The 20,278-nt window shown below is 39.1% G+C and overlaps 1 protein-coding gene across 4 annotated transcripts in view; it reads left to right on the forward strand.

The window, feature by feature from the left end:
* Window positions 1-20,278, forward strand: part of si:ch211-186j3.6 (neural-cadherin) — a 482,505-nt gene that overhangs the window by 352,272 nt on the left and 109,955 nt on the right. For all 4 annotated transcript variants that reach the window (XM_036211377.1, XM_024294975.2, XM_036211378.1 and 1 more), the window contains 3 exons: window positions 14,128-14,255; window positions 18,173-18,300; window positions 19,332-19,455. In XM_036211377.1, coding sequence (XP_036067270.1) covers window positions 14,128-14,255; window positions 18,173-18,300; window positions 19,332-19,455 — 380 coding nt within the window. The remainder of the gene's footprint in view (window positions 1-14,127; window positions 14,256-18,172; window positions 18,301-19,331; window positions 19,456-20,278) is intronic.

The raw sequence follows: 20,278 nt of genomic DNA on the forward strand, positions 1-20,278 counted from the left end.
AATATTTATTTTATATATATTTTATATATATTTAAGTACGTAGCAAGTCACAGTTATCCTTCATTTTTTAACTACTGCTAAGGAACAACAACATAAGTAACACATTTTTTCACAACCTGTCAATAAAGACTAATGAAATAAAAATCCTCAAGAAAAAAAAAATCAAAAGTTAATTTATGGAACTAGTCGTAATGATTTATAGATGTTAAGCTGAGAAACTAACAGTCGCGGTTTGTGTCCGGCCAGAATTAAATGACACCAAATCGTGCATTTATAGGAAGAGAGCTATAAAAAAAAAAAAAAGTTTGGAGCAAGAATTGTAGGATTTGCACCGATGTGACTTCGTGCTCCCAGCATGCACCAGTAGTAGGAGGCAGAGAAGTGCTAGTAAACCGTAAAAACAAAATAAAGATTCCCCTTCCTGCCGCTATCTGCCTGTGTGGTTCTGGTCCAGTGTGAGCTCCTCCTGCCGAGTGTTTATGACACCAGGACGGCGTGTTCTAGAACATGTGACCGGCGTGATGCAGCATAACTGCAACCGTTGGTGCTATAATCACTGGTGCAAAAGGGTTGAGATGAACCTCCACAGACCCGGACAACCCAAGAACCTGCAGCGCCTCAAACTTTAAGGATGATTTTTTTTTCTTCTATTGATTATTATTTAAAAATAATGAAAATTTAAGATGAAAAGTAACAAAAACAAACACATTTCTAACACCAAAAATAGTTTAAAGCTTTTTCTAATATAAATTTTCCATTAAAGTCTTTGGGATTAAGGCTGATTTTCTATTTTAAACACATTTATTTTAGTACCATGATGAATTCCACAAATATGAGAGGAAATAATGGAGGATTTTAAATAGATCTGATAAAAGTAACGTCATTTTTTCTTATTGTGAAATTCTACATATTCATCCCCTCATGCAGTGCATGTTGGGATTGTGATGCTGCCTGTGGCGACTGACCTCATTCATCACGGACTCTTCAGTCCCTCACATGCACATATTTTCCTGCACACACACCTTCAGCCTGTGATGGAGAAGCTGCTTTGCTGTTCCAAAGCTTCCCACTCATCCTTCCTTTCTCCTGCCAGAGGGCAGCTGTGCCAAGCCAGCCGGCTGTGTAGGACGGAGAAGGTGTAAGGCATTCAGTGTGAACACCACCAGCCAACCGCGCTCACTTTTCAGCCGCTCGCAGAAGGAAATATTCCAGAGCTTAAACCGAACGCAGACCTAAACCAGCCTCTTTGTGTTGTGGGAACTGCCAGAACGTTGAATTTTAAAATCCACTTACCTTCACCGGCATGTGAAACATTTCCATGAGAACCTTTTAAACTCGGGGAGCTGGTGTTCATGCAGTTCTCGGTTTGTGCCAAGCGGAGCTCCAGTTTGTTCTCAGGAAATAAAAGCGAGGCCTGAGCAGGAATATGCAAAGACCTTTTCCAAAAACAGGATTATGCCACAAAATCCAACCTACAAGGTTGCTTACATCGGAACCATTCCCGGATACATTTGTTCCTCAGGTCCACTTTGGTTTGAACGTTTATTCCCTCATAAGTCATGTTTTAGCTCTCAAACGATGTCCACACATGTTAACGTTTTGCACCTGCAAGCAAATTGTAAAAAAAAAAAAATACAAATGGAGATAAATGTTGTGCTTTGCAACACCAGTTTAACTTTGTGCTAAATAATAAAATAAAAGTAAATACAATTTAGTTCTCATGCAGAAACTTTCCATTTTTTAAATAATATTCCAGAATAAAATGAGGAATTATGATCATTAAATGTTAAATTAAACATTGATACTTAAAATAAAGCTATGGGCTCATATTTTCTGACATTAACAACATTTTCAGGAACAAAACACTTTTTAGGATTCAGTTCACTGAAGTCATTGATTCTCTTGGTTTTAGAAATGCGATTAAATTCACAAACCAAAGATAATTAAACAGAATAACTTTTTCCATTGTGATTGCCTAGTGAGAGACTGCATGCTGATTGGCTGCTGACAGGAGAAAGGTGTTGATTGGTTGATCATTTCAGAATATTTCAGATCAGGGTTAGGGTTATAGCAAAAGCAGAAATGTATTAAGCACTTGGACGATAATGTTTGCAGATGAAAATGTGTTGTGATTTTAAAACTACAAAATACTTGAAAAACATGAAACTCCATAGATCACCTTCGATCCATCGTTTATGAGGTAAACTGTCCTAAAGTGGACCACACCACACAGGATGTGAGGCTCCAAATGGTCACTACTTTTCTTTCGTTTCTCTAAACGCCGGATATGATTTCACCGATTTCATAAAATTGAACCAAAACAAACATTTCACGTTTATATGACTCCACTGTGTTCTGATAGTGAAAATGTGTATGGTTTATTCAAAAATCACATTTGAGCAAGTTTTTTTGTTCAAAATTGTTCGACCGCAATGCATTGTGGTCTATATTCGCTAATCTGATGAAGACACAATGTCTCCGTCGAAACATGTCAGGTGTGATTTAAATTGCTTGCCTGATAACAAAATCATTTTAAAAGTTGCGTTAGTTTTTTGCAAAGACTTATGGTAAATTTTGAGTGCACTTGATATTGGAATTAGTGGATTTGGGCAGCAGTAGGGAAGGAATTCGGACGTAGGTCAGTTTTATGAAAGCTTTAGTTAAAGGGTAACACAACAGGACAGTTGGAGGCTATTAGATGCTGTAAACTTTAGTTTGTTAAACCTTTAACTTTGTTTTTTAACCGTTTTGGTAGACACAAACTACATGCAGCCTTCCGGTTTAGCGCGTCTTTACATTCCTTCAAAATAAAAGCCACAATCACGTTATACAAAAAAAGGGAATTAAAAAATAAAACGGTGATGTTCTGAATCTAGAGGTCATTTACAGGCGGGGCTTTTATCCTGGAGCTGCAGAGCATGATGACGACGTGAAACTTCTGGGACTCTCATCAGGTGACCAATCATAAAATTCAACTGTAATACTTCCGTCCAACCTGTAGGGGGCACACAGGCGATTCTGGACTATAATTCAGGAAGTTTATTATAATTTGTCAAAAATGTGGCAACAGACAGCACTTTTAAAACCTCATTTATAGAGGTCAACAGACAAAAAAACATTGATTTAGTGTTTGGTTACCCTTTAAATTCTCATTAAAGATCCTTTTCGATCATTGTGGTCAGAACTGTTGGTGTGGAGCAACCCCACCCCCTCTTCCCATCTGTTTACATGCACTCTCACACCACCAACCGAACTTCACCAGCGCAACAAAAACAGAGAACAAGATCAGAGTGATCCAGTTTAGATCCAGATTCCAGCTCAGACCAGGAAAACAAAGACGTTCATGGATCTATTTGTCTGTAAGTGGAGGCATCAGAATCGAGCGGAGCAGGAAGATTGTGGCTTCCTCTGCGTATTTTCCATCAAAATGACAATATTTTCTAAACCACCTTCTGATTAGCAACAATTTGAATAAAAAAATACTCAGAATTTCTATTACGTACTAAATTAATGCCACAAGAACACATTAAAATCACTAAAAACATTTTTTTTCATTGGAGTGCATCTTTAAGAAGATATATTTAATCTATTTAAACTCACTCTAACATCTACATGCAAATTCTGTTTATGTTTTTCTATTAATAAATAAAGATCAGCAGGAAATAGAATTCGTGGAAACACAAAAACGCTTTAGAGAAGTCAGTGTGAGCGTCAGGTAATGGCTTTCCGCTAAACCTGGAAGATTATTTTATCCTCCAAACACAGCTGCGTATTATTTCATGTGAAGCCAGTATACAAATATAATATTGAAAGCTGAATGGATCATAAAAGATAAAGAATATAGAAAGCTGCAGCTCACATAAATACATAGATTTGCTTTGGCTTTCACCTTCACACACACAGCAGCTCAGGCTTTGGAACAGAAGCAGCTGCTGGATGCAGAGATCCAGGAAGCTCGGTCTGCAGGGCTGGCAAGCTATCTGACAGATCGTTTGTACAAGAAGCTTTGTGCTGTAAACTTGCTGTTTCGCCTGCTGATTTGTGCTCAGACTGACTTCTGTGGGCTTTAGCGTCCGCGGACGCAGTGTTTGTGAGTGTGTGATTTGTAATGCTGTTTATGCAGCCTGCATGCTCTTGGTTTGACTCCTGCGTATCCTCAGGCTGTCAGAGGAGAAGGACATTTTTTATATTTAAGAGCTCCCAACTCCGTTGGAGTTCAGAGCGGCGTTGTAGACAAAGCACGCTCTTTAGCGCTCTCTCTGGCTCTTGTCTCGCTCAGAGGAGGAAGTGATGAATTACGTATGAGCGGCGGAGAACAAGAGCGGTCGTGTGCATGAGGCCTTTAAGAGCAAAGTCTTGTCCCGATCGTGAAGCTGCAGAGCATCCGAGACGCAGGAAGATCATGTTCAGATTCTCCTTTATTTTTGCATGTTTTTAAGCATCAGCTACAAAAAGAAGGAAAATAGAATATTAAATATTGATTATGCAAAAACGCAGCAGAAAAATGAGATTTTGGTTTTGTTTGAATCTCCAAACGTCAGTTCAGCTTTGACATTCATGAGATAATCTTCATCATATAGAGGATCCTCATGGCCTCGATTCTGATCATTAAATAATAAGCGGTTCATTTAAGCTTTTAGCAGCTTCACCTGCAACTAAACCTTGATGCTCATAAAATAATCAAACAAATCAGAACAGACCGCAGAAAGGAACAAGACGCGGACAAGAAGTCATCAATATTTCACTAAAAAAACAAACAAAAACATCAAATCTCTTCCTGTTTCTTTGATTTGGCAGATAAAGGTTTAAAAAACTGACTTTTATATAAAAGATTTTTTAATTTTTAATTGTTTTTAGGGGCCAAAATCCAAAACACACATTAGATCGAACATTAGAAACATTTATTGAACACTCTTAAACTAATTTTTTAAACTTTAAAAGGGTAACTTTTTATTATAATTTTGAACTAGATATATAGCATTACCTGTGATAATGCTATTGTGAATGCTGGAAGCTGAATTTGGCCGCGAAAGATGCTAGTGCTGACAGCTGAGGATGCTGAAATTGATAGCTAAAAATACTAAAGCCGATAGTGGAAAACGCTGAAGCTGATAGCCAGCTAAAATATTAACTAAATGCCAAATTAGGCTAAAAAAAAAAAAAAATTAGATTTGCTGAAACAGCTAGCATGTCGCTGAAAAAAATATCTAAGCTTCAAAATATCATAAAAAACTGAAAAAAGCCTAAATTAGCCAAAATAGCTAAGTGTGTAAATGTTAGCTAAACTCTAAAAAACCTAAAAATCTTAAAAAGAAAAACCTAAATTAGTCGAAACAGCTAGCATGTAGCTAAAATATTAGCTAAACTCCTAAATAGCCTAAAAAAATCTTATTAAATGTCAAAATAGTCAAAAAAACTAGCAGAATGCCAATTTTTAAAACTTTAAAACTGTAACTTTTTACGTAATTATGAATAATAAAAAGTCAGGACTATTATCCTGGAATAAATCAACTTAAACCTTAAATCATTTTCAATATTTTATACTCCATAAAAATATATCTTGTCAAAATTATACAAGTTAGAAATAACTGCAAGATAATGGAAAGAGTTACATAAAATAAAATAATCTGGAGGGCCGGATAGAGTTACGCGGAGGGCCGGATCCGGCCCCCGGGCCTTGACTTAGACACATGTGGTTTAAAACAATGCACAAACATTTTTATTAAAAATTAAAACTTTTAAAGTAAAAGCGTTGTTCTTTAATGTTGTTTTTTTGAAGATTAATTCTCTTTTAGATCTGTTATTCTCTACAGTGACAGTATGTATCGTGTTAAAAACTAAGTAAAAACTAAAAATGAAAGTTTCTCGACTTCTGAACCCTCAGATGAAATCTAGAGTCTTTCAGTAGCGGATGTGACCGTCATCATCATGATCCCTTTGCTGGAGGCTGAAGCGACTTCTCTGGTTGAATCAACATCAGTTCTTGAGGTTTTATTGGAGAAAGTGTCTGTGTGGGCGTCAGCTGGAGTTCCTCTACATGAAAAAGGTGCTTAACACTAGAATCCCTGGAACTTTCAGCTTCTGCTGCAAAGCCCCCCTCCCCTTCTCAAAGTAGTGTTGTGGTGATCACCTTAAACCATCAACAATGACTTCCTGATTTCGCAATGCAGATTGTAAGGTTTAAATTTGCAGGTGAAAGAAGTATTTTTAACACAGACAAATACAATAAATGACAAACTAGTGATATGGGGGGGGGGGGTGATTCATTTTTGACGCTTTTAAACCATGAACATTTTATTTTTACCTGAAAACTGTTCAATGCAGGTGAAAGAAATATTTTTAACACAGACAAATGCCTTTAACTGATTGAGGACTTCCTGATTGCGCAATGCAGATTGTCATGTTTAAATTTAAGTTTGACTTACATACCAGATTCCGCCACTAGACGGTCAAGTGGTTAGGGCTGCGGACTCACATTCAGAAGGTCATGGGTTCGAATCCCGCTCAGGAACAGTCCACATGAAATATTTGTTTTTACTTTTAAATTTTATTTTTACCTCAAAACTGTTCAATGCAGGTGAAAGAAATATTTTTAACACAGACAAATGCCTTTAAACCATCAACAATGACTTCCTGATTGCGCAATGCAGAATGTCATGTTTAAATTTAAGTTTGACATGCATTCCAGATTCCGCCACTAGACGGTCAAGTGGTTATGGCTGCGGACTCACATTCAGAAGGTCATGGGTTCGAATCCCGCTCAGGAATAGTCCACATGAAATATTTGTTTTTACTTTTAAATTTTATTTTTACCTCAAAACTGTTCAATGCAGGTGAAAGAAATATTTTTAACACAGACAAATGCCTTTAAACCATCAACAATGACTTCCTGATTGCGCAATGCAGAATGTCATGTTTAAATTTAAGTTTGACATGCATTCCAGATTCCGCCACTAGACGGTCAAGTGGTTATGGCTGCGGACTCACATTCAGAAGGTCATGGGTTCGAATCCCGCTCAGGAATAGTCCACATGAAATATTTGTTTTTACTTTTAAATTTTATTTTTACCTCAAAACTGTTCAATGCAGGTGAAAGAAATATTTTTAACACAGACAAATGCCTTTAAACCATCAACAATGACTTCCTGATTGCGCAATGCAGAATGTCATGTTTAAATTTAAGTTTGACATGCATTCCAGATTCCGCCACTAGACGGTCAAGTGGTTATGGCTGCGGACTCACATTCAGAAGGTCATGGGTTCGAATCCCGCTCAGGAATAGTCCACATGAAATATTTGTTTTTACTTTTAAATTTTATTTTTACCTCAAAACTGTTCAATGCAGGTGAAAGAAATATTTTTAACACAGACAAATGCCTTTAAACCATCAACAATGACTTCCTGATTGCGCAATGCAGAATGTCATGTTTAAATTTAAGTTTGACATGCATTCCAGATTCCGCCACTAGACGGTCAAGTGGTTATGGCTGCGGACTCACATTCAGAAGGTCATGGGTTCGAATCCCGCTCAGGAATAGTCCACATGAAATATTTGTTTTTACTTTTAAATTTTATTTTTACCTCAAAACTGTTCAATGCAGGTGAAAGAAATATTTTTAACACAGACAAATGCCTTTAAACCATCAACAATGACTTCCTGATTGCGCAATGCAGAATGTCATGTTTAAATTTAAGTTTGACATGCATTCCAGATTCCGCCACTAGACGGTCAAGTGGTTATGGCTGCGGACTCACATTCAGAAGGTCATGGGTTCGAATCCCGCTCAGGAATAGTCCACATGAAATATTTGTTTTTACTTTTAAATTTTATTTTTACCTCAAAACTGTTCAATGCAGGTGAAAGAAATATTTTTAACACAGACAAATGCCTTTAAACCATCAACAATGACTTCCTGATTGCGCAATGCAGAATGTCATGTTTAAATTTAAGTTTGACATGCATTCCAGATTCCGCCACTAGACGGTCAAGTGGTTATGGCTGCGGACTCACATTCAGAAGGTCATGGGTTCGAATCCCGCTCAGGAATAGTCCACATGAAATATTTGTTTTTACTTTTAAATTTTATTTTTACCTCAAAACTGTTCACTGCAGGTGAAAGAAATATTTTTAACACAGACAAATGCCTTTAAACCATCAACAATAACTTCCTGATTGCGCAATGCAGAATATCATGTTTAAATTTAAGTTTGACATGCATTCCAGATTCCGCCACTAGACGGTCAAGTGGTTATGGCTGCGGACTCACATTCAGAAGGTCATGGGTTTGAATCCCGCTCAGGAATAGTCCACATGAAATATTTGTTTTTACTTTTAAATTTTATTTTTACCTCAAAACTGTTCACTGCAGGTGAAAGAAATATTTTTAACACAATTTGGACAATGCTCCCAACCTTAGTGGGAACAGTTTGGAGCGGGCTCTTCCTCTTCCAACATTTTTGTGCACCAGAGCACAAAGCAAGGTCCATAAAGACATGGAGGAGAGAGTCCTGAACTGAACACCTTAGAACACCTTTGAGATGAATTAGAGCAGAGACTGAGAGCCAGACCTTCTCCACCAACATCAGTGTGACCTGACCAATGAGCTTTTGGAAGAATGATCCAGAGTTCTTATAAATACTCTCCTCAACCTTGTGGACAGCCTTCCCAGAAGAGTTGAAGCTGCAATAGCAGCAAAAGGTGGAGCAACATCATATTGAACTCTGGGTTAGGAATGAGATGGAACTTTGGTTCAAATGTGAGTAAAAGCAGGAAAGCCAAAACTCCAACCCCCACACAACCTGTTAGTTCAAATACACATTAGGTACTACATGCTGCATTAACATATACATGGGCAAGTTAATGGCTCATCAGTGACCCACCATGACACAACAATGGGCTCTCGGACTAGAGGGGGGGAACTCTTCCCTGCGCAAATTTGCGCAGGCTTAGGAATTCTAGTGTTAAAAATATTCTTTACTGGAGTTTCAGCTTTAATTCTGAAAAAAATATATTAAGATTTTACAGAAATATTTCTTTGTCACGTTTCTTTTCTTTAAAAATGCACAACCTTCACACACAATAGAAGACACTTGAAAAATGTGACGACAACTTTTAAAAGGAAAATTATTTAAAAAAGGAGCATCACAATTCTCAATAATAATGTCGTATCAATGTCAACACATTTATTTGTTGAAAAAAGTCTTGAAGACCCACTCCAAAGAAAATTGTGTTTTTAACATGTTCTTGTGGCATTTTTCTGATGGTGGAGGACATATATTAGAAATATTGAGATTAATTTTGAGTATTTATTTATTCAAATCATTGTGAATCAGGCTCAGAGTTAAAAATGCAGTTTGAAAAAAAATCCTATTTTCCTATCTGAGCTGGAATCTGGATCTAACATGTACGACTGGATAGCTCCCATATTGCTCGCCATTTTTGTTGCACCGTTAATGTTAAGTTGGGGGTGTGAGGGGCTGTAAGCAGACAAGATGGCGGCTGAAAATCATTAGCCAGAAGCAGAAATTCCACAAGATTTGAGAGTTGTAGCCAATTTTACTAAAACTTTTTTTTAGAGTTCAGGATTAACTTAAAATCTGTCAAAAGAAGGTAAACGCTTTATTCAGATCTTACATTGGAGCTTTAGCTCCAGACCTGTTTACGTTTGACTGCAGTTAGCTTCAACCCTTTATGCGATCAGCTTATCCTGTAGAGGAGAAAAGCGGCTTTGCATCGATATATAGCACTTTATAGTCATGTGTTGCATATCAGTGAAAAGCTGCTTTAAAGTGTTGCTTCCCAACGCAAAACCGCTTTTCTCTGCATTGATTGTGTCAAAGAGAATCGTAGGTTTGGACAGAAACAAAAAACATATCTGTTAGGGTTGCCGGTCAAATGAGTCTTTTTCGACCAAAAACGAATATTTTTTGAACAAAAACTGTGGTGGTGTGTGTGTCGGGGGGTGGGGCTTGGTGTTATGATATTCCAGTCTTGGACTTATTTCCGGCTAATGATTTTCAGCCGCCATCTTTTCTGCCACCAGGTCCCACTCAAGCTCCCAGGAGAGAATGTGACAGGATGTGTGGGCGGGCTTACTCTGCACCAACAGCCCCGCCCACAACTCAGAGGCAAAATTCTAATGAACTGCAGCCGCTCTGCAGAAACTCTGTCCTAGAAAACAACACATTTTTTTTAAAAACTTTAACTAAAAATGCTGTAATCATACTTCAAGGACCACTGGGAACACGTTTAGAATCGATTAAAGGATGATCAGAGTGAGACTTTAAAAGATTGTACTAAAGCATTATGTTAAAATGTATCAATCAAGGAAGTATTTGTGTTTTTATGAGATGTAAATGCAGCTTTATGTTTGCTTCCATCTTACAAGGAATTAGAATCTGTTTTTACTCTACAGTAGATCTGTTGGAACATCAGTCGTCCTCCTTTGATCCAGTTCCTCTTCTCCTCCTTTCCACTCCTGCTCCTCCCGTTTTCTTTTCCAGCTTTCCTATCTGCTTTTGTTTTGTCTGCATTGTTGATTTGTCATTCATTTTTCTCTCTATTTATCGTCCTGCCTGTCATCTTTCATCAGCTTCTTCCCACTCTCCTTCTGATTCCATTCCAGCCGTTTGTCACGTCGCCTCTTTCTGTTTTTTCTCTCTTCGTCACTTCTGCATCCTCTTTTTCCTACTGCCTCACATCCTCCTTTCATTACTCCTTTTCTAAATCTGGAGGGTGTCCTCATCTCCTTGAAGAATCTCTGATCGCTTTAAAAACTAAAAGAACGATTCAATTCCACCTCTGATAGATAATTTACACGTTTCTAAGGAGAGGCTGAATTAGTGAGATTTCTGAAGTGCTCTCCTATATTTCATTTAAACATGCATGCTGTGTGTTTAGGCAGAAAAAATCTGCAGAGAAAAGAGAAATGTTCTCAGATGTTTGAAGGACAACACTGAACAGAAAAAGACTTCTGGTTTTTTTGTCGTTTCTGGTTGAATTAAAGTTAATTAGATGTTTCCTGCTTACAGAAGAGAAAATAGATCCAGGCAACGTCCCTTGTTGGAATAAAGAAAGGTGATTTTGCTCATCAGAACACGTTTGGCTCCAATTTCCCAGTTGGAATTGATCAGTAAAATAAACTTCAGCATTTCAAAGCGGTAAATTTTCGAAATAAAAGCCTTTTTTGGAAGCGTGCACTCCAGTGACTGGCAGTTTTTGGCTTGTCTGTTAAACCAGCAGGAGGAGAGTGCTGAGTGATGCCAGCCTGCTGACGTGTCAGAAGAGCCAGGAGACGGATAGGTGCTCACATTTGCAGATGATTGTTCTCGCTAAGTTAAGAGAATGAAGGAGAAGCTGAAAGCAGATGAAAGAGCTGATGTACTTTGTGTGCAGCGAAGGGGGGGTGACGAAAGCTGTTCTGAAGTCGGGAAAAGAGCCCCGAGAAAAGACGGAGGTTTTCTGCCTGGGCTGACTTCCAACTTCAACTGAGAATAAATGCAGGAGTGTAGAGGTTAGGGAAATTCACTGTGGACTTTTTCAACTTTTCTCTGTTAATTATAATTCGACTGAAACCTCCATTTTTCAGGCCATAATTTAACAGCAAGGAGCCAACAGGGAGTTTTGGAAATGAAACCTTAGGAGCAAATGCTTAAGTGCAAAATGAGTCTTTAATTTTCTGGCAGTGGGTGTGGAGGACGGGAACTCCGGGGTGGCTGTGGGGAAAATTAGGAGCAATAAGCTATTGAACATGTACTGGGAGGACACGTTTGTATTATTTTATTCAACAGAGGCTGCGGAGACATGATGCAGGATTGACTTTGGGCCTCAATTCACAACACAATTACAAAGCAAAACTCCAAGTGGCTGCAGTTTGGCTGCATAATGAGGGAAGGGCTGCTGTGGTGGCACACTCGCAAACCAAGGTGGTTACTGGGTACTCAAGCTCAGTAGATACTTTAGCGAAAAGTGGTTCTAATGCAGAAAACATTTGTATGATCAGGTTTTTATGGAAAGTTCTAGTGGGATCATTCACGTTTAACATTGTTTCAATACTTCTTTGCCTCCTTTAGTGTCCAAAACCAAAACAAATTGGTGCTAATACCAGATTGGATCTCAAATTCTATTCTTACTGAGATCATAAATTGATAGAAATGTGAAAAAAAAAGTATTTCGGTCTAAACCAGAGGTCTACAACCTGCAGCTCCAGATCTTTCATCTCTCCATGGTGGCTCCTCGACCAAACATAAAATAAGTCATGGAGACTGCTGACCCAGCCATGTCGACCGTCAGAGTCAGCAGCTCCAAACCAAAACTACCTAAAGAAAACAAATAAACAAAGCCAGAAAACTAAGACTACCAAGGTCCAACCCCAAACTAAAATAACAAAAACTATTACTCAGTCATTCTATGTCAGAATAAACATTAGTTCTCTGATGCCCGTTTTTTAAACATGTTCTTATTCTTTTTTATTCTGTTTTTACAAGTTGTTGAAGTCATAAACTGACCAATCAGATGTCTCAATAAAAGTAGGTGGTGCCTACAGGCTCCAACGTTTGATTGACAGATTTCATATCGCCGCTTTCAACAAGCGCAATCCTGATTGCCGTAGAAACGTGCTCTCGGACCAATCATTGGTTACTGCCGTCGTCTGGTTGGACATGTCCGTATGGTCAATGTCCGTATCGTCGGCGTCTGTATCTTTGGTTTCCGTGTCTCTGGTGTCTGTATCGTCGATGTCTGTATCGTCGATGTCTGTATCGTCTGTGTCCGTATGGTCAATGTCCGTATCGCCGGCGTCTGTATCTTTGGTGTCCATATCTTTGGTTTCCGTGTCTCTGGTGTCTGTATAGTTAATGTTTGTATCGTCTGTGTCTGTATCACAAAAGGAATGCTGAATGAAATAACTAATTGGTTGGAGCTGGAAGTAAACCATTTTTTTATGGGTTAAGTCACACTCCCTCGATCCAGTTCTCAGATACAGTCAATGGTGAAACTACTGTCCTGGAAGGAAGCCTCATTACAAGCTGAAAACAAAACTGGTCCTCCTTGAGTAATCACAGTCCAGCTCCTTACTTGATGGACTCGTCTTGAAACGCTGCTGGGTCAACTTCCCACAACACCTGTAAACACGTCACCTGCCCAGTGTGGTGAGCAGTGAGTCCAAACATGACACCCTGATCCCAGCAAGACCCAGCATTGCCGAGATGAACAACTTCCAAACAGTGATTCCCAAAGAGCAAAGCATCATGACGTCTGCAGTCATCTCAATCACCATTTTGGTACAACTTTAAAGACCCGCTCTGATGGGAATTCTAATTATTTATTGATTACTGTATATGAAGAAAATAGGCTCATTTCTGAGTATTTCTTTAGATAGATAAAAATGTAGTTTGAGGAAGATCTTATTTGTGTCGTAGAAAGTACCATGGGCGGGTCACAAGTTCCCATGGCGGGATGGGGTTACCTCGCACCAAGAGTCCCTCCCACAACTCAACAGTGAATTTCTAATGAGCGACAGCTGCTCTGCAGAAACTATGTCCTAGAAAACGACAGATTTTTGGGTAAGAGTGAGCTCACGTGACTCTGGACGTACAGGAACGTGTCCATGACAACCGGCCCTGTTTTTGCACCATTTCCAAACACAAAGATGATTTCTGCTAATTGAGTGTCAGCATGAGCGTGTACAGTTCGGTTTGTGCGCTGATGGATCGTCAGAGCCGGTCGATTGTCATGCATTCACATAATTCCTTACATATGATGAAAGCACACAAGCTTTCTTAACCACTTCATTAACTTTTAATTTCCCATTCGAGTAAGTCGGGAAATAGAATGTAATAACTTTTGTCTGATGTTTGGCGAGCGCCACGAAGCAAAAAAACACATCACAACCGCCTGTGTGCAATAATCCTCATTAAAGTTAATATGCAGAAACAACACTGACTATGTGGTTTCCTATGTAGAAGTCTGTGATATGTAATATTCTTTATTATGTGGTGGTTCTCACACAGGAATAGTTTCCCGCCTGTTGCAGTGTTGTGTCCTGATGAACAAAAGTGTGTTTAAAACAAACCGACTCACAGTTCTCCCCGTCTTCTCCATTTGTTTCCCACTCTCTCCTCATCCAGAGCTAATAGATGGGACCCCCACCTTAAAAATCAACCACGGCTCCGGCACCGTGGTGTTACAGTTGCCAGGCAACGTGAATGTGGCTGACAGGCGGTGGCATCGGCTGGACGTGCGCAGCAACAGCAAGGTGAGAGCCATGAAACGCAGACGTGGTCAGCGCTGCACCTGATGGAGTTCACACTTCACAGAAGAGAAACGTGAAGCCGAACATCAGCTCAAAGAGGCCGAAAACTTTATCCATACTACAAAATAAAAGCATGGGACTGTTTTCTGCATTACAGAACAACATTAAACTTAGATTTAAAATAAAAATCAGTAAAGTGATCATAAACATACATTGTTTTCAATTTTATTTAATTATATTCGTAATTGTTGCTTCAATTTTCTTTTTTAAGGGTTTCCTTTAATGTCCCTCCAATCCAGATTGAAATAAATTTAAAAACATATTTTTGATGGTCATATTTGTAAATTTTTTAACACAAAAATGCTTCAAAGACAATCCAATGGAGGTTTTAACATTTTTGAAGCGATATGACAAAGTACAGCTTAAACAATCAACAACCAATCTGAAGAGAAGATCTCAAATTTTGCATCGTTTTAGTCAACAAACAAAATGCTGCAAATTCTAGTAGTAATTTTAACCAAGTAACATCTTGAAGAGTTGAAATGTAGTTTTGTAAAGTTAATCTACCAACTTGTTTTCTTGGAGTTGTGTGATAAAATTAGTATATAAACAAAAAAATAAAGTTTTAAAGGATCAAACTGGATTGAGTTAGCTTCTGTTTGTTTATTCACAGAAATGTAACTGTAGCTTAACTTCAACAAAGACAATGTAAATATAAATTAGTGAGTTACAAAAAATTATATGTATATTCTATGATTTTTTTTCCAACCTTTCAGTTGACTTCTCTGGTGCCATAATAAGCCCCTCCCCCTCCCAGGATAGAATACTATTGTATCATTCCAGTTTCACGCCGTCTTGTTGTGCTCTAAAAGTGCCAAAAATGGGCATTAAAACTTTGCATCCATCCATCCATCCATTTTCTTGACCGCTTCTTCCCTGTCTGGGTCGCGGGGGTGCCGGAGCCTATCCCGGCAACTGAAGGGCGAAGGCGGGGTACACCCTGGACAGGTCGCCAGTCTGTCGCAGTAAAACTTTGCAAAAAAAAAAAAAAAAGTAAAGATGGAAAACACAGGCAGTAACAAAACAAGAAACTACTTCAGCATCAGTGAGGCAAGTGCAACAAAGAGCTACAGCGATGGGCCTCTAAGCTCCGCCTCTCTATTCTGCTGTATCAGTGTTTTGGAGTCTTCATGGCTGGACGCCATCAGCAGCACTTGTGCAGACAGTTCATCACAGTTAGATCTCAATAGCCCAGTTTCCATCGACTATGAAAAATCGGAACAGAAACAGTTTAGAATTAAGAGTCACCGTTGTCACAAACGGTCAGCCAGCTGGTTCCACCTGCAGCAGGTTTATTAGTTCAGACAGGAACTAAGCACAGATAAAAGTCCACGAAGCTAAATCAGAGTCAGACAAGCAGAGGTCAATCACGAGCATGGGATCATCCAAGAAGAGAGTAGAGGTATCAGAGTCCAGGTGAGGGTCAGGGCAGGCAGCGAGCAATCAGAAAATAAAACAGGGTCAGGAACAGAAGACCAGGCCTTGGTAGAAACGCTCAGTAATACAGGCAGAGTGGCACAGAACAATACTTCGCACTGAGTGCGTCATTGCGAAATAGTTTTTTTTTTTCGACATTTCTAGAATTTCATAAAGTTTTGCGCATTTGTGTAACAGAAACGCAGCTATAGATGTTTAGTGTTTTTTTTTTTTTCATTTACATTTAATGTTTGAGTTCCTATACTCAAATATGTGTTTAAAAATCCCAAAGGAAAATGTATGATAACATGAGCAGCTAAACTCCTCTGGAGCTTTACCTGCCAGCTGCTTCCAAAAAACAGATGCAATTGTCAGGTTTTTGTTTTTGATGAAATATGTGATAACGTCCGGCTGTAATGATACTGCAGGACTCAAGCAGAGCTTCCAACAGCCACTCAAATCTGGCCTGGAGCGCATGAGGAACAATAGGCTGTTATCACACAGATGTCTGCTAGCATGCTAGCATGAGGACAACAAGACACTTCAATCCAGACTATTGTTTTAGGGATGGAGTTTAATGGGCCAAACTTTAGGGAGCCGTTGGCTCACAGGCGACCCGTTAATCAGATTTCTGGCTGATGCAGAGATGCTTTTAAATGGCAGCTGCTGCAGAGATCCTTCACTTTACTGGGATTCTCAACTCAAGCTGTCTTTTCTCCCTCCAGTCTGACCTCACATAAATATGACTAATTTATTCCGTTAAATTGAAGCCATTATGTTATGCAAAGGCTTTTTTATCCACGGTGAATCATATGTGGAAGATTACAGCGATTTATTAGGAAAAAAAACCCACTGGGCAGCAGGAATGAGGATAATTGCAACGAGAGCGCGATGGATGATTGCAATACTCCAACTCTGACTTCTCCCAAAAAGGATTTCAATTAAATCAATTATAGTCAAATTAAGACCTACTGCATCTTTAGGTACTTTTCTCCTCCATATACTTGTGTAATATTATTTTTGGCCACTCGGAGGTTCAGTTTTTGATATTTTCTGGACACCTGAGAGCAGCCTGAGAAGCTACTACACTAAACTATAGAGGCAGATTTAAGGCCTCCAAAGGTAACACAATTTACACAATTTATGTTTCTGTGGCATCATAATTATATAAAAGTGATGGATCTAAAATTGTTGTTTGTCAGTCAAATGATTCTCCTCCTGCTACTCCTCAGTGAAATAATGGCACATTTTGTAAACTGAAGCGCAGTGCTGTGGTTTCCAGGAATGCAGGACTGCACTGAGCCTCTGGTTATTACAGCAGGGATTACTCTGCATCACCGTGTGATTATTCTAAATCAGATCTGAATCTATGCATTTGTTGGGGATAATCAGCAGCGGCTTATCCGACCTGTTTGTTTGACAGCTTAAGATGAAAAGCAGCACGGACAGCGCTGCTCCCCGAAGATTGAAAGCAGAAAGCCGCAGAGCGTCGGCCGCCCGCTGCTCCGACATCGCTGTGGTGCATTTGAAGCTCTTTTCAGCAAAGCTGTGGCTTTACCGCGAAGTCTGACTGCCGTCTTTGTCCTGGCACGCGTGCAGGAGGAGGGAAAGCGTGTATTTACATGATGCTGCTGCACTCCACTAGTACTAGGATTTTCTGCTTCAGCTTTGGTCGCACAAAACGTCAAAACTAAACTACAATAAACATGTGTCAGGAGCGTCAAGTTTATAAGGACATTTTTGGACAAGCGTCACAAAACTGTTAGCAGTTTTTGTTGCGATTGGTGTGAATGCAGCATCACAGTTTTCTATGATATTAAATGTATATTCTATACACCTTTTACCATTAGAATGAATAACGTTATTGTTATTGTACATTATACAATCTATCTAACTTTATTAAGGAATATTCATGTCACAGTTGCATCAAAGTTATTATTTTTGTAAACTAAAGTGTTCAGGAAACCTGAAACAAACCATAAAAACTCAGAATCTCATCATGTGAGGGTTAACTCTGATTTTCTGTCTTTCTTTATATGATTATCTACAAATTCTACAAAAGTTTTGATGCTCTAATCTGTTCGTCTACTTAAATTAAGTTCAAACTTTGATCTTTAGGTCATGTTAATTGTAAATAAATAAGTGTTTTCCTTCAAAAACGGGATATTTTTGCTCCCCTCCTGGACCACTTAATGCACTAAAATAATTGGAGAGCCGTTTATTTGTTTAGAGCTGTTAGTGGAAGCCAGTTATCTGACGTTTGCCGGGTGCTCATCAGCAGGAGGCGGAGGAGGCAGCAGTAAAACTGTTTACGTTCATAAAAGAAACGAGTCCGATCTGCTCCCACGACGGTGATGGAGCTAATCGAGGACCCGACAGCAGCAGGAGGTTCGCTCATCCGTGTGTGGAGACGCATTAACACCATACTCCTGTTTCTCCGTCAGGAGGTGAAGCTCACCCTGGACCGCTGTGCGGGCGCAGCCGTGACGGAGAAGGAGGGCCTGGGCAGCTGGGTCACCACTGAAGACCACTTCTCCTGTGAGGTGACTGGAGTCACACCCAACGCAGACAGGTGAATATCTCCAATAAAGAACATTAAATCCACAAATTTAGGTGTTTTCAACTTTTCTCACATACATAACAAATATTAAACATTCGATCTGTAATTATCAAAGCCGTGATAAAGCATTTGAGCGTGCGTTAAAAGACATTTTGGAATTATGTCCGCCTCATTTCAGTATTTTCCGTGTGAAGTGATGCAGACAAATCCCTGGATGCCATTCTGTCTCCAGTCTTTTCTTATGAACTTCTGCTCCTAAAATGATCATCTTGGAAAGTGCTGTTTCTTTATTTTCGTCTTTAACCTGCAGGATTCCTCTGAAAAGTTAATAAAACGCCTGATTAAACTCTGCGCATGCTTCTCCATCCGTGAGGCTGCACGCTGGTTAGATTCTGACCCACTCCCTGTGTGGTCAGGTTTGGACTCAAGTCCTTTTATTTTAGACAAAAGCACAAATTAAGGCACAACACTGACTCTCAGCTGGTATCAGATTAATGAGAAATGCTTGGAAGACATTAAAAGTCCAATCAAAGTTGAAGCATTTGAATGGCAGTAAAGCAGTATTTTAAATTGATGATGGTTTAGATTTGTGGTATTTGTTCAGAGAAACAGCAAATAGTCACATGCATCCATACGGGGGTTGATCCGTACATGGGCTGTGAGTTTGGGGGTTTTCCCGGCCAACAGTCCCGCCCACTAACCAGAATTGTATTTTTAATGAACCAATTCCACTGGGCATAAAATATATCTCAAAAAACGACAAATGTTTTTAGATTTTGGATAAAAACTGTAAAAAATCCCTGGAAAGGATTGTACAACAGAAAAAAAATCTGGTTGAAGTGGGACTGAGGTGTTCTCTGAGCGTTCTACAGCCTTGATCTTCGTAGCAGAACACCTGCGTGTCCCGTGCAGGTTTGCGTATTTTCCACCCACAGACCGTTTGTGACTCAGACTTCAGCACTAACGGCGACAGACGCAGCCAGAGTGTTTCTGTTTAAGTCCCTCATGCTGTTGTGTTGCTTTTGTGCGCCGTTGTCTTCCAGACACCTGAACATGAGTCAAGTGCTGCAGCTCGGCGGCGTGAACGAGGACATCCCCTACATCTACCCGCAGCTTCAGCACAAACACTTCACCGGCTGCATCCGCAACCTGCTCGTAGACAGCAAGGTAACAGAGCAGCGGGCGTCTGGGCTCCACGTCACTCAAACTTTATCGACACAAGCGCGATGACAACGCTCCGTCCACACAGACAGGAGCGCTGAAACCAGAACAGAACCAATAAGTTCTGTTAGAACCGAAGTATTAAAGTATAAACAGATGCAGTCGAGACATTGGAATCAGTTTTTGGATTTTTTTTTTTTTATTGATTAATTACAAACAATCAAAACCAAAAAAATAGCAAAGGAAAAAAAAGAAACAAAAATGAAAATTAAAAAAGATAAAATAATATAAAGAAATGCACACATCCATATAAACATAAATGAAATAAGTCATTGAAATAATGCTGTACAGCATTTAAGGTGTTATCACTCACACAAAATAAAAAAACGTAAAAAAATGACGTCTTCAACTGAACATTTAACCTTTAATTCCATCTAAATCAATCATCTGACTGTGATAACATAGACATGTGTCATAAAGATGTTATTCGGCTTAAAGTGGGAACACTGACATGCTTGAATAAAAAGACTTTGTTACATTATTCAGAGAACAATCACAGAAACTGTGTGAGAAACAAAGTCATGCTGTTGTACTTTAGAGAATTCTGCTGATCCAAAATGAGCATCAATATTCAAAAGTGACTCTTTGAAAAAAGGAAACGTTAGATTGTTGCTTATTAGAAATGTTTGGTTGAATTAAACTCAAAATCAGCTAGAATCCCTGGGTTATTTTAGATGAATTAAGTGAGTAAAAATATTTTTTTTTCTTATTTTGAAAAACAAAAAAAACAATTTTCCAGCCGTTTCTTGTGAGCTTCATGCACCTCAGC

Source organism: Oryzias melastigma, linkage group LG3 (assembly GCF_002922805.2).
Source record: "Oryzias melastigma strain HK-1 linkage group LG3, ASM292280v2, whole genome shotgun sequence".
In the NCBI taxonomy this organism is placed as follows: Eukaryota; Metazoa; Chordata; class Actinopteri; order Beloniformes; family Adrianichthyidae; genus Oryzias; species Oryzias melastigma.